Source organism: Rhinoraja longicauda, chromosome 31 (genome assembly GCF_053455715.1).
Source record: "Rhinoraja longicauda isolate Sanriku21f chromosome 31, sRhiLon1.1, whole genome shotgun sequence".
NCBI classification, from domain to species: Eukaryota; Metazoa; Chordata; class Chondrichthyes; order Rajiformes; family Arhynchobatidae; genus Rhinoraja; species Rhinoraja longicauda.
In genome coordinates, this window is record NC_135983.1 from 23072637 (window position 1) to 23087252 (window position 14616).

Sequence of the window (14616 nt, forward strand, 5' to 3'; positions counted from 1 at the left end):
GGGGTGGAGAAGACCCACTCCGCTGTAAGCCATTCACATGTCCCCCTCACCACACGTTGATGCATAATGTTCTGTGGTGCATCCAGTACATGTTTGCTCGGTGCCTGCTGGTCACCTGTGCAGCATCGAAGGTGCTAACATCTTCACAAAATGGTGATCATTCCAGGGAATCGTCACATCCTCCCCAACATCACTAGGGAATGTCGGCTGCAGCAGAGCAATTTGGAGATGGGTAAATCTCACCGTCAGTGCGGGTGTCAGGGGTTACGGGGAGAGGGCAGGAGAATGGGGGTTGGGAGGGAAAGATAGCTCAGCCATGATTGAACGGCGGAGTGGACCTGATGGGCTGAATGGCCTCATTCTGCTCCTCTAACATAGGAACCGCTGAGCAGCAAGCATGGGGAGTGGTCTGGGTGGTTGTACATCAGAGGTTGGCTGATAATCGTTCTGTGTTGGTGCAGATTAAGGCGGAGTGCCTGACTTGCCGGAATGCTGCCGCCGCATTTGACATGTCCTACTTTGCAAGTTTTACCTGGTGGGTCCAGACGCTAAAGAGGCAGCAGATTGGTTGTTTACTGCTGATGTCAGCAAATCGATAGGTAATGACAGCACACTGTCTTCTTTACATTGTTTAATCTCATCGCGCCTTCTCCCGTGCGCGCGCGCGCTCGCGCTCTCTCTCTCTCTCTCTCTCTCTCTCTCTCTCTCTCTCTCTCTCTCTCTCTCTCTCTCTCTCTCTCTCTCTCTCTCTCTCTCTCTCTCTCTCTCTCTCTCTCTCTCTCTCTCTCTCTCTCTCTCTCTCTCTCTCTCTCTCTCTCTCTCTCTCTCTCTCTCTCTCTCTCTCTCTCTCTCTCTCTCTCTCTCTCTCTCTCTCTCTCTCTCTCTCTCTCTCTCTCTATCTCTCTCTATCTCTCTCTATCTCTCTCTATCTCTCTCTCTCTCTATCTCTCTCTGTCGTAGAGCGATACAGCATGGAAACAGGCCCAACCTGCCCACACCGGCCAACATGTCCCAGCTACACTAGTCCCCACCTGCCCATATCCCTCCAAACCTGTCCGATGTACCTGCCTAACTGTTTCTTACTCGTTGGGATAGTCCCCAGCCTCAACTACCTCCTCTGGCAGCTCGTTCCATACACCCACCACCTTTTGGGTGGAAAATGTTACCCCTCAGAATCCTGTTAAATCTTTCCCCCCCCTTCACTTTAAACCTATGTCCTCTGGTCATCGATTCCCCTACTCTGGGCAAGAGACTCCAGCCCATCCTCCAGCCTTCTCTCCATAACCCCTGTCACACGCTGGTCTGGAGCTCCTCTGACAATGTTTTGTCCCTGGCTTGTTGAGGTGTTTCTGACGGCGAGGTGCTGGTGTATTTCCAGGTAAGACGGTCTACACCTGTATGCTGAACAGTCGGGGCGGGGCCGAGAGTGACCTCACTGTGAGTCGCATCGAGTCCTCCTCACACGGATCATCTCTCACTCCGACCTTCGAAGGTAATCAGCTGAAGCCCATCAAGCCAGCCAGAATAAAGTGTAGCTTCGTTCAGTTCGGAGTCAGGAGAAGGAAGCACCATTGACGGGTGGCGCAAGGATACAGCAAGGTAGTTCTGCTGCCACAGGAGTCCAAAGACAGGGTCAACACTGATTTCAGGCGTCACAAAATGCTGGAGTAACTCAGCGGGGTCAGGCAGCATCTCTGGAGAGAAGGAATGGGTGACGTTTCGGGTCGAGACCCTTTAGACTGATGTGGCACATCAGTTAAGAGCTCTATCTAGCTCTCTCTTGAATGCATTCAGAGAATTGGCCTCCACTGCCTTCTGAGGCAGAGAATTCCACAGATTCACAACTCTCTGACTGAAAAAGTTTTTCCTCATCTCCGTTCTAAATGGCCTACCCCTTATTCTTAAACTGTGGCCCCTGGTTCTGGACTCCCCCAACATTTGGGAACATGTTTCCAGCCTCTAACGTGTCCAACCCCTTAATAATCTTATACGTTTCGATAAGATCTCAAGCGATATGCAGAGTAAAGCTTCCTGTACCAAACCTTTGTGGGGCAGTGCTCGGGTAGATGGGGTACGGACTGTACGAGTTAGTTATTACCCCACAAGGCTGATGTAGGATTCTGGTCCCAGACACGGCCTGGGGCCTGGTCATTAATATTGAGTCAATGAGACTGTGTCCTGCAGATCAGACAATTGTACAAATGATATTTTCTCGTCTTGGCGCATCTGGTTCATCAGTGGAATTAAATTTTCTTTCACGGTGAGTAGTCTGTTTGCGCTGTGCTAACTCAATTTCCTGGTTGCAGCCTCGAGGGCTGCACCTTTCCTTGTGCACCTCGTGATATTTTAACTTTTTTAAAGAGCCGGCAGCGAGAGTAATTCGATTGCAGTGACATTGCAGTTGAAGTGTGTTGAATCTGAGCACCGGCGTAATTCGATTGCAGCACAGTCTGGCTGCGGGCCTTGTCTCAGCCGGAGTGCCGATCACCGCCTGCTTTCTGCCTACACTGGGCAATGGGTGACAGACGCACGATGCTGCCGTAACTCAGCGGCTCAGGCAGTGTCTCTGGAGAAAAGGAGTGGGTGACGTTTAGAGTCGAGAGCCTCCGTCTTCAGACTGAAGAAGGGGCTCGACCCGAAGCGTCACCCATTCCTTCTCTCCCAGAAATGCTGGAGTTACTCAGAGCTCTTAATGAAAGCGGAGTCAGAGGGTACGGGGAGAGGGCAGGAACGGGGTACTGATTGTGGATGATCAGCCTTGATCCAGATCAAGGGGCCACAGTTAAAGAATAAGGGGTAGGCCATTTAGAACTGAGATGAGGAAAAACTTTTTCTGTCAGAGAGTTGTGAATCTGTGGAATTCTCTGCCTGAGAAGGCAGTGGAGGCCAATTCTCTGAATGCATTCAAGGGAGAGCTGGATAGAGCTCTTAAGGATAGCGGAGTCAGGGGGGTATGGGGAGAAGGCAGGAACGGGGTCCTGATTGAGAATGATCAGCCATGATCACATTGAATGGCGGTGCTGGCTCGAAGGGCCGAATGGCCTCCTCCTGCACCTATTGTCTATTGTCCGCTGCAGCTTTTTGCGTCTATCTTTGGTTTAAACCAGCATCTGCAGTTTGTTCCTTCCTACACAGTGCCCTGACCCTATTCCTTTATTCATGACAAGGAAACATTTCATTCCAGAATTTCACGCAGAAGATCCAGATCCTGGGGGATTTTCTTCCCAGCTGCTACCAGGCAACTGGAGTCCTGCCACAACTAGAGAGCGGTCCTGAGCTACAACCTTCCTCACTGGGGACTCTCAGACTATCTTTAATCGGACTTTATCTTGCACTATGTAGGGTGGTGAATCTGTGGAATTCGTTGCCATGGACGATTGTGGAGGCCAGTTCCTCCTGCACTGGGCGTAGGGTGGGTGGCTGGGTTGGTGACCACTGCCTTGTTCCACTGCAGGTGATGGGTACTACCTGGCGGTCGGAGGAGGGGTGGCACAGCACAACCTGTCCCACATCACCTCCGTGCTCCAGGACCGCCGGCTCAACTGCCGGCTGCTCGACTGCTCGGCGGAGCTGGGGATGATCAGCGTGCAGGGACCGCTGAGGTGAGGGCCTCTCCACGCTGGGCCGCCGTCGGGGGGCGGGGCAGGGTGGCGCGGGTGGCGGGCAGAGGGCAGACGCTGGGTGAGTGCAGGACGCGGGGAAAGAGCTGTGCGAGGTTGAGAGGGTGAGCAGAGTCCAGGATCATCTGAACCCAGAGACCCCAGAGACGAGACACAAAGGCAAGGGGGCACTTGGTAGGACATAGCATATAGGACATAGAACATAGGACATAGGATATAGGACATAGAACATAGGACATAGGACATAGGATATAGGACATAGAACATAGGACATAGGATATAGGACATAGGACATAGGATATAGGACATAGAACATAGGACATAGGACATAGGACATAGGATATAGGACATAGAACATAGGACATAGGATATAGGATATAGAACATAGGATATAGGATATAGGACATAGGACATAGGATATAGGACATAGAACATAGGACATAGGATATAGGATATAGAACATAGGATATAGGATATAGGACATAGGATATAGGACATAGAACATAGGACATAGGACATAGGACATAGAACATAGGACATAGGATATAGGATATAGAACATAGGATATAGGACATAGGATATAGGACATAGGGATTAGAACATAGGACATAGGACATAGAACATAGGACATAAAACATAGGACATAGGATATAGGATATAGAACATAGGATATAGGACATAGGACATAGAACATAGAACATAGGATATAGGACATAGAACATAGGATATAGGATATAGAACATAGGATATAGAACATAGGATATAGAACATAGGATATAGAACATAGGACATAGGGATTAGGACATAGGACATAGAACATAGGATATAGAACATAGGATATAGAACATAGGATATAGAACATAGGACATAGGGATTGGGACATAGGACATAGAACATAGGATATAGAACATAGGATATAGAACATAGGATATAGGACATAGGACATAGGGATTAGGACATAGGATATAGAACATAGGATATAGGACATAGGATATAGAACATAGGACATAGGGATTGGGACATAGGACATAGAACATAGGATATAGAACATAGGATATAGAACATAGGATATAGAACATAGGACATAGGGATTGGGACATAGGACATAGAACATAGGATATAGAACATAGGATATAGAACATAGGATATAGGACATAGGACATAGGGATTAGGACATAGGATATAGAACATAGGATATAGGACATTGAACAGGACAGCACAGGGACGAACCTTTCAGCCCACTATATTGGTGCTGCCCACTTTGCCACGTTAAACTGCCTATTTAAAAGCCTCAAACACCACTATCATATTTGCCACCACCACCACTGCATTGACAGCAATGCGTTCCAGACCCCCACCACTCGCTATGTCAAAAAGATTGCCCCGGCACTTCTCCATGGCATTTCATGCCCTCATTGAGCATTTCCACCCAGTCAACTGTTGGGGTTGGTAGAGAGGTAGCTAGAGTGGAAGGGAGGAGGGGGGGGGGGGGGGTAGTTCAGGGAAGTGCAGTGCAAGGGTCTGGAATTTGTAGTTAATGGGAGGTCACGTGGGGAAAGTGGGGGACTGGCTGGGACCTCCAGGAGGACAACAGTTGCGATGATGAACAAGGTCTTGTTGGAAGAGTGGGCGGGGGGGGGGTGGACGTAGAGTGGGCGGGGGGGGTGGACGTAGAGTGGGCGGGGGGGGGGTGGACGTAGAGTGGGCCGGGGGGGGTGGACGTAGAGTGGGCGGGGGTTTGGTGGACGTAGAGTGGGCGGGGGGGGGGTGGACGTAGAGTGGGCGGGGGGGGGTGGACGTAGAGTGGGCAGGGGGGGGGGTGGACGTAGAGTGGGCGGGGGTGTGGACGTAGAGTGGGCGGGGGGGGTGGACGTAGAGTGTGCGGGGGGGGGGTGGACGTAGAGTGGGCGGGGGGGTGGACGTAGAGTGGGCGGGGGGGGGGTGGACGTAGAGTGGGCGGGGGGGGTGGACGTAGAGTGGGCGGGGGGGGGTGGACGTAGAGTGGGCGGGGGGGGGTGGACGTAGAGTGGGCGGGGGGGCTGGTGCACGTAGAGTGGGTGGGCGGGACGTGCTGGGGGTTTCCACCCTGTCTACTTGCTTGGGGTGGCGGGTGAATGGGAGGACAGGTGTTGGGGCGGGAGGTGAGTCTGGGTTGGAGATGGTCTCTCTCTGCGTCAGGCCGTGCCGTGACCTTTCCACCGTTGCTCCACAGTCGTGCGGTGCTGCAGGACGTTCTTGACGTGGACCTGAGTAATGAGGCTTTCCCCTTCTCCACCCACCAGGTGGTGAAGGCCGCTGGACATTTGGTAAGTCACCCCTGTACTAGTGGGGTAGGGGCAGTAACATTCCTATCATAGACCATGCAGTGCGCAAAGAGCCACCTTGTCCATGCCGACCAACGTGCATCTACATTAGTCCAATGTATTTATTCACAAAATGCTGGAGTAACTCAGCAGGTCAGGCAGCATCTCGGGAGAGAAGGAATGGGTGACGTTTCGGGTCGAGACCCTTCTTCAGACTGATGTCAGGTGGGCGGGACAAAGGAAGGATATAGGTGGAGACAGGTAGAGGGAGATCTGGGAAGGAGGAGGGGAAGAGAGGGACAGAGGAGCTATCTAAAGTTGGAGAAGTCGATGTTCATACCACTGGGCTGCAAACTGCCCAGGTGAAATATGAGGTGCTGTTCCTCCAATTTCCGGTGGGTGGGCCTCACTATGGCACTGGAAGAGGCCCATGACAGAAAGGTCAGACTGGGAATGGGAGGGGGAGTTGAAGTGCTCGGCCACCTGATCAGTTTGGTCAATGCGGACCGAGCGCAGGTGTTCAGCGAAGCGATCGCCGAGCCTGCGCTTGGTTTCGCCGATGTAAATAAGTTGACATCCAGAGCAGCGGATGCAATAGATGAGGTTGTAGGAGGTGCAGGTGAACCTTTGTCTCACCTGGAAAGACTGTTTGGGTCCTTGGATGGAGTTGAGGCCCACCTGCCCGCGTCTAGCTCATATCCCTCCAAACCCCTTGTATCCATGTACGTGTGCAAAGGTCTCTTAAACATTATGATAGTTATAGAGTCATCCACCATGGAAACAGGCCCTTCGGCCCAACTTTCCCATGCCAACCATCATGCCCCATCAACACTAGTCCCACCTGCCTGTGTTTGGCCCAAATCCTTTAAACCTGTCCTCTGCATGTACCTGTCCAAATGTTTTTTAAACATTGTGATGATACCTGCTTCAACTACCTCCTCCGGCAGCTCGTTCCATACACCCACAATCCCTCTGTGTGATAAAGTTGCTCCTTAGGTTCCTATTATATCTTTCCTCCCTCACCTTAAAGTGCGGAAACAGGCCCTTTTGCCCACCGGGTCCACGCCAACCAGCGAGCCCATTTACATTTGTTCTGTCCGACACACTGGGGACAATTTACAGAACCCAATTAACGTACAGACCTGCATGTCTTTGCAAATTCGAGAAAAATGGAGCACCTGGAGAACACCCACGCGGTTACAGGGAGAACGTGCAAACTCCACACAGGCAGCACCTGCAGTCAGGATGGAACCGGGGCCTCTGGCAGCTGCTCTGCCTCCACGCCACCCCGAGATCACACAGGTTGAATTCCTCTCTTTCAAAGGGCTGACGCGGGCGTTGACACCAAATGTCCGTGAGGACCCATCAATCCATCAACCTCCTGCTAACCCTTTATTCAGCCGGGCGCTGCCCAGAATGCCTATTGATGCAACCCCCCTGTTTTGGAAGGTGCGGGCGATGAGACTGTCGTTTGTCGGCGAGATGGGCTGGGAGCTGCACGTGCCGAGGGAAGCCTGTGTGCCCGTCCACCGTGCCGTCATGCGGTCTGGCGCCAAGTATGGAATCGTCAACGCTGGTTACAGGGCCATCGATTCGCTCAGCATCGAGAAAGGTAAAAGCATGGGGGCGGTGTGATGCAGTCCTCACTAGGCCAGCCACATCTAGTTTAGCTTAAAGATACAGCGCAGAAACAGGCCCTTCGGCCCACTGCCGGCCGACCAGCGACCTGTGGAGGCCAAGTCAATGGGTATCTTAAAGGCGGAGATTGACAGATTCTTGATTAGTCCGGGTGTCAGGGGTTATGGGAGAAGGCAGGAGAATGGGGTTGAGAGGGAAAGATAGACCAGCCATGACTGAATGGCAGAGTAGACTTGATGGGCTGAATGGCCTAATTCTGCTCCGATAACCAATGAGCTTATGAGGAGGAGTGAGTAGCGTTTCTGGTTTAGGGGGAACATTAGATGTGGTCTGTTACGATGGTTACTTTCCCCCTCCCAAGGTGTTGGAGTGTGATATGCAGCCAGTTGAAGCTGTTTGTCGTGTTCCTGTTGCAGGGTACAGACACTGGCACGCTGACCTGCGGTCCGACGACACCCCTCTGGAGGCCGGCCTCGCCTTCACTTGCAAACTCAAGTCCAAGATCCCGTTCCTTGGCCGAGAGGCTCTGGAAGTGCAGAAGGCACAGGGACTGTTCAAACGCCTGATGTGCTTCACCATCGACCAGTGAGTGTCTGATTCATTGTTGACCCACACGTAGAAACTGAGCTAAAGCACAGAGTGCTGGAGTAACTCAGCGGGTCAGGCAGCATCTCTGGAGAACGTGGATCGGCGAGAGAAGATGGAGAGGTGATAGAAGGTGTATCTGTGATAGAACGTGAATAGGTGATGGAGATGGAACATGAATAGGTGATGGAGATGGAACATGGATAGGCAATAGAAGATGGAGAGGTGATAGAAGGTGTATAGAAAATAGGTGCAGGAGGAGGCCATTTGGCCCTTCGAGCCAGTATCCGTGACAGAACATGAATAGGTGATGGAGATAGAACATGGATAGGTGATGGAGATAGAACATAAATAGGTGATAGAAGTTGGATAGCGTGTGTTTCTGGTCCTTGCCCCATGTCTTCCCCAGTAACAACTCCTACACCAGTCCCTGTTCTTCTGTACTCACCTCTTATTAGCCGAATCCCTGCCACTGGCCTCCACTTTGAATTGGTCATTTTGGGCTGGGGCTGGACCTTAAGGGTGACCCAGAGGTGCTGGAACAACCACAGCTGGCCAGGTAGCATCTGTGGAAACATAGACACATAGAAAATAGGTGCAGGAGTAGGCCATTTGGCCCTTCGAGCCTGCACCGCCATTCAATATGATCATGGCTGATCATCCAACTCAGTATCCCGTACCTGCCTTCTCTCCATACCCCCTGATTCCTTTAGCCACAAGGGCCACATCTAACTCCCTCTTAAATATAGCCAATGAACTGGCCTCAACTACCTTCTGTGGCAGAGAATTCCACAGATTCACCACTCTCTGTGTGAAAAAAAACTTTCTCATCTCGGTCCTAAAAGACTTCCCCCTTATCCTTAAACTGTGACCCCTTGTTCTGGACTTCCCCAACATCAGGAACAATCTTCCTGCATCTAGCCTGTCCAACCCCTTAAGAATTTTGTAAGTTTCTATAAGATCCCCCCTCAATCTTCTAAATTCCAGCGAGTACAAGCCGAGTCTATCCAGTCTTTCTTCATATGAAAGTCCTGCCACCCCAGGGATCAATCTGGTGAACCTTCTCTGTACTCCCTCTATGGCAAGAATGTCTTTCCTCAGATTAGGAGACCAAAACTGTACGCAATACTCCAGGTGTGGTCTCACCAATGCCCTGTACAACTGCAGCATTGGACAGGTGTCCAATACTCCAGGTGTGGTCTCACCAATGCCCTGTACAACTGCAGCATTGGACAGGTGTCCAATACTCCAGGTGTGGTCTCACCAATGCCCTGTACAACTGCAGCATTGGACAGGTGTCCAATACTCCAGGTGTGGTCTCACCAATGCCCTGTACAACTGCAGCATTGGACAGGTGTCCAATACTCCAGGTGTGGTCTCACCAATGCCCTGTACAACTGCAGCATTGGACAGGTGTCCAATACTCCAGGTGTGGTCTCACCAATGCCCTGTACAACTGCAGCATTGGACAGGTGGGTTTCAGGTTGGGACGCATCTTCGGACTAGTCTGAAGAATGGTCGCAAACCAACACATCGCCTAACATCTGAAGGAAGGTCCCGATCCGAAACGTCATCCGTCCAATCCCTCCCGAGATCCTGCCTGACCTGCTGAGGTACTCCAGCACTTTGTGTTTTGCTCAAGATCCCAGCATCTGCACTTCTTTGCGTCTCAACCTGGATTTAATGTTTATAGTGTCTACAGCAAGCTGTGATGAATAGGTGATGGAGATAGAACATCTCTAAGATGAGAGGCAGATTTCTGCTGGTGCCCAGGTGATATTCCCGGCATGTTAATGGGTGTATAACACAGGATGTTTTTCTTTATGCAATTTCTGACGATTGGAGTTTCTTTTAGGAAGGAGATGAGGAGGAATTTCTTCAGTCAGAGGGTGGTGAATCTGTGGCATTCTTTGCCACGCAAGGCTGTAGAGGCCAAGTCAGTGAATATTTTTACGGCAGAGATAGGTGTTGTTGTTGTTGTTCGTCCGTCGGGTTCGGAGATGACCACGACTTCACTTTCAATCTTATTATTTCGGCCGCTGATTGGGATCGCTGCCAGCCGCGGTGTGCACGCTGGCCGAGGTTGAAGTCACGACTTGCGCTTGACTTGGATTTAAGTGAGGGGGAGTTGCGCAGATGGCCGGCCTCGCTCTCTCGTCCCCGCCTATCGGGTTCCAGCAGCAAGACATAGTGGGGACAGCTGGGGACAGGTCAGGATGCAGTGGATGGTCAGAAGTGCTCTACGTATCTCACTCTGCCCTGTTTGCGCTCCACCGCGCTTTGCTGGGGTCGTCTTTCTGCCCGTTGAACCTTCTGGTGGTTTCCCCCGCGCAATCCGCCGAACCCAGGCTTCGCGTTCTAGGTAGACAAGGCCCAAGCCGCTGGAACCAACGACTTGCCGACTGTACATGTGGCATGCACACAAGACAGTGGAGGCTTCGTGGGGGTGGGGGTAGGCCTGTGGCTGATCCCACGGCTTGGGGGGACGGTCGAGACCGGGGTAGTTCTGTCCGGGCGGTGGTTGGCAGCCCCACGGGCGGGGAGAGCCGTCCGCCGGCTGCTGTTGCTCCTCAGGCCCCAGGCCCCAGGCCGAGTCTCCCCGGGGCGCCGGTGAGGCTTCTGTCCCGGCCTCCAGTCGCCTCCAACCCGACCTTGCTGCCCCCCCAGGAGATAGATAGACTCTTGATTACTACGGGTGTCAGAGGTTATGGAGAGAAGGCAGGAGAACGGGGTTAGGAGGGAGAGACAGATCAGCCATGATTGAATGGCGGAGTAGACTTGATGGGCCGAAAGGCCTAATTCTGCTCCTATCACTTCTGATCTTATGATTGTTGCCCATCAGGAAGGTGCCCTTGTTTGGCCTGGAAGCTATCTGGAGGAACGGCAAGGTGGTCGGACTGGTCCGGAGGGCAGATTTTGCGTTCACGCTCAATAAGTCCATGGCTTATGGTTACATCAGGGACCCAGAAGGGGCAGTGGTGAGTACAAGTAAAATGGACTCCTGACCATAGTCAACGGGGCTGTGGTGTGGGCCGGTTTGAAAGGGGACCCTTCTCCTAAACTTTGTGCACATTTTAATTTCCATAGAACAAAATAATTTGTCTTATCTTTCCAGTGTTGGACTCTTTAAAAAAAACTTTTCAATTAGATTAATTGGACATTCCAAATAGCCCTGGTAATTTTTGAGCAGTATTTATTCAATTCCCTTTGTCTTTCTTTCCCATTGCTCTCTCTGGGAACCGTCCCTCCTGGTTTATTGCCACTCTGCCTCCCTTAACGTCAACCCCCGATGACTAATATTGGATTAGCAGATCTTCCCACAGTATTATAGTCTCACACCACTGACTTCAATGCTGGCTAGAAAACATAGGTGCAGGAGGAGGCCATTTGGCCCTTCGAGCCAACACTGCCACATATTGTCAACTTTAGTTTAGTTTAGAGATACAGCGCGGATACAGGCCTTTCGGCCCACCGAGTCCGCGCCGACCAGCGATCCCCGCACATGGACACTATCCCACACACACTGGGGACAATTTACACACGCACCAAGCCAATTAACCTACAAAACCTGTACGTCTTTGGAGTGTGGGAGGAAACCGAAGATCTCGGAGAAAACCAACCCACGCAGGTCACGGGGAGAACGTACAAACTCCATTCAGACAAGCGCCCGTAGTCGGGATCAAATCCGGCGCTGCATTCGCTGGAAGGCAGCAACTCTACCGCTGCGCCACCGTGCCGCTCGGTTCATGGTTTCCCCACAAGGTTCCCGAATCTCCGTGTCTCTCTCTCTCTCTAGGTGACCACGGACTTTGTGAAGCAGGGTGAGTACTCGCTGGAGAGGATGGGTGTCTCCTACCCGGCCAAGGTCCACCTCAAATCACCCTTCGATCCGAGCAACAAGCGAGTGAAGGGGATCTACGAGTGAAGATCTGGGAAAACAGAAGCTGCAATGAAAGATCCCAGTGCCTGGGAAAGGTGCCACCAGGGATATGCTGGAATTCCCATTGACTTTCAATCGAGGGTCATTCCATGCAACTCTGCAATATTTAGTGAAGAATTCAAATCCCGTGTTTACAGGTTCCAGAGTTGCCTGGTGCTTTTAATATTTTATTAAATCAAGGGAGATTTTACAGCCTTTATAACCAGGTTTTAAAAGATTTAAATTTTGCACAAATACAGAAAATGTTGTATAACCTTAGCCAGCATGCAATGATGTTTTGGGGAGGGGGTGGGGGGGGGGGGGGTGAATGGGGAAGGAGAGGGGGATTTATGAGGCATTTGATAGGGGTTGGAAATAAGCCGTAGAGCATCTAGTACGGAAACAGGCCCTTCGGCCCAACTCGTCTGTGCTGACCAAGCTAGTCCCATAGGCCAGCCTGTTGGCCCCACACAGATCCTCCTCCAGATAGACACCAAGTGCTGGAGTAACTCAGCGGGTCAGGCAGCGTCTCTGGAGCGAAAGGATGGGTGACGTTTCAGGTCGGGTGGCGCAGCGGTAGAGTTGCTGCCCTGCAGCGCCAGAGACCCGGGCTCGGACCTGACTACGGGTGCTGTCTGTACGGAGTTTGTACCTTCTCTTCGTGATCAGGATCTCCGGCTTCCTCTCACACTCCGAACACATACAGGCATGTAGGTTAATTGGCAATCGGCTTGCTATTATTGTAAATTGTCCCTGGTGTGGAGTGTGGAAGGATACCAAAGATCTTGGAGAAAACCCACGCGGGTCACGGGGAGAACGTACAAACTCCGTGCGGACAAGCGCCCCTGTCGGGATCGAACCCGGGTCCCTGGGGCTGCAGGCGCTGTAAGGCAGCAACTCTACCGCTGCGCCACCGTGGCAGGCAGGCACATGAACCTGCAGGTGATGGAGGGTTATAGACTGTGTGCATGCAGATGGTATTGGATTAAATTGGCCTCCATGGCTAGCACAGACGTGGTGGGCCGAAGGGGCTGTTCGTGCACTGTCCTGCTCTGTGTTCTATTGTGGCCGTGTTGATCAGTGATGCTAAATCAATCTGCCTGTGAATGGAAGGAGCTTATTCCTCCCGTGATCGTGTTCAAGGGGGCAACATGCAACGATCGACGTTCCTTTTCAGACTCCCAGAGGGCGTGACTCATGCCCGTTTACGTCTACCGGTTCAGCATAACCAGTGTCCCCAGTGTTGTGACAAAGTCGTTCTAAATTCAGCACCAGATAATTACCTGTGCGTGTACAACCATGAATAATGGATTAACAGATAAAACCCCTGTGTTCTTTAACAAGTAATAAATGGAGAAATGGAAACCAGGAACTGGATTGCAGGCTTGATATCACACGAGCACCAACTTTATTGGTAGAACAGAGGCTCGGCGATTATGCCTTTCCTTGTTTTCGGTCGCTTCCACGGCCATAGGTTGTGATCGTGCATCGGGAATGGAAGTCTGGTATTTGAACCCCACAACATGGTCCAAGGCAAGAACTAGAAGGCGGATCTTTACCTGAACGGTGTCCGATTAGGAAAAGGGGAGGTGCAACGAGACCTGGGTGTCCTTGCACATCAGACACAAAGTAAGCATGCAGGTACAGCAGGCAGTGAAAAAAGCAGATGGCATGTTGGCCTTCATAAAATCCGGCACGCTGGCACAGCGGTAGAGTTGCTGCCTTACAGCGAATGCAGCGCCGGAGACTCAGGTTCGATCCTGACTACGGGCGCCGTCTGTACGGAGTTTGTACGTTCTCCCCGTGACCTGCGTGGGTTGGTTTTCTCCGAGGTCTTCGGTTTCCTCCCACACTCCAAAGACGTACAGGTATGTAGGTTAATTGGCTGGGCAAATGTTAAAAAAAAAAAAAACTGTCCCTAGAGGGTGTAGGATAGTGTAGTGTGTGGGGATCGCTGGGCGGCGTGGACCCGGTGGGCCGAAGGGCCTGTTTCTGTGCAGTATCTCTAAATCTAAAAAATCATAACGAAATGATTTGAGTTCAGGAGCAAGGAAGTCCTACTGCAGTTGTACAGGGCCCTGTACAGGACCGCACCTGGAGTACTGTGTGCAGTTTTGGTCTCCTAATTTGAGGAAGGACATTCTTGCTATTGAGGGAGTGCAGCGTAGGTTCACCAGGTTAATTCCCGGGATGGCGGGACTGACATATGATGAAAGAGTGGATCGACTGGGCTTATATTCACTGGAATTTAGAAGGATGAAAGGGGATTTTATAGAAACATATAAAAGTGTTAAGGGATTGGACAGGCTAGATGCAGGAAAAATGTTCCTGATGTTGGGGGAGTCCAAAACCTGGGGTCACAGTTCAAGAACAAGGGGTAGGCCATTTAGGACTGAGGTGAGGAAAGACTTTTCACCCAGAGAGTTGTGAATCTGTGGAACTTTTTGCCACAGAAGTCAGTGGAGGCCAATTCACTGGAGTTAGATACAGCTCTTGGGGCTAATTGAATCAAGGGATATGGGGAGAAAGCAAATACGGGGTACTTATTTAG

At 51.4% G+C, this 14616-nt stretch overlaps 1 protein-coding gene across 1 annotated transcript in view; it reads left to right on the forward strand.

The window, feature by feature from the left end:
- The window catches only part of sardh (sarcosine dehydrogenase), a 53425-nt gene extending 41057 nt beyond the window's left edge, over positions 1-12368 (forward strand). The window contains 9 exon segments of the mRNA XM_078425900.1: positions 462-519; positions 522-599; positions 1379-1492; positions 3455-3602; positions 5833-5926; positions 7373-7535; positions 7978-8146; positions 10989-11124; positions 11943-12368. Coding sequence (XP_078282026.1) covers positions 462-519; positions 522-599; positions 1379-1492; positions 3455-3602; positions 5833-5926; positions 7373-7535; positions 7978-8146; positions 10989-11124; positions 11943-12071 — 1089 coding nt within the window. The 3' untranslated portion in view covers positions 12072-12368.
- The last annotated feature ends 2248 nt before the right edge of the window (positions 12369-14616 follow it).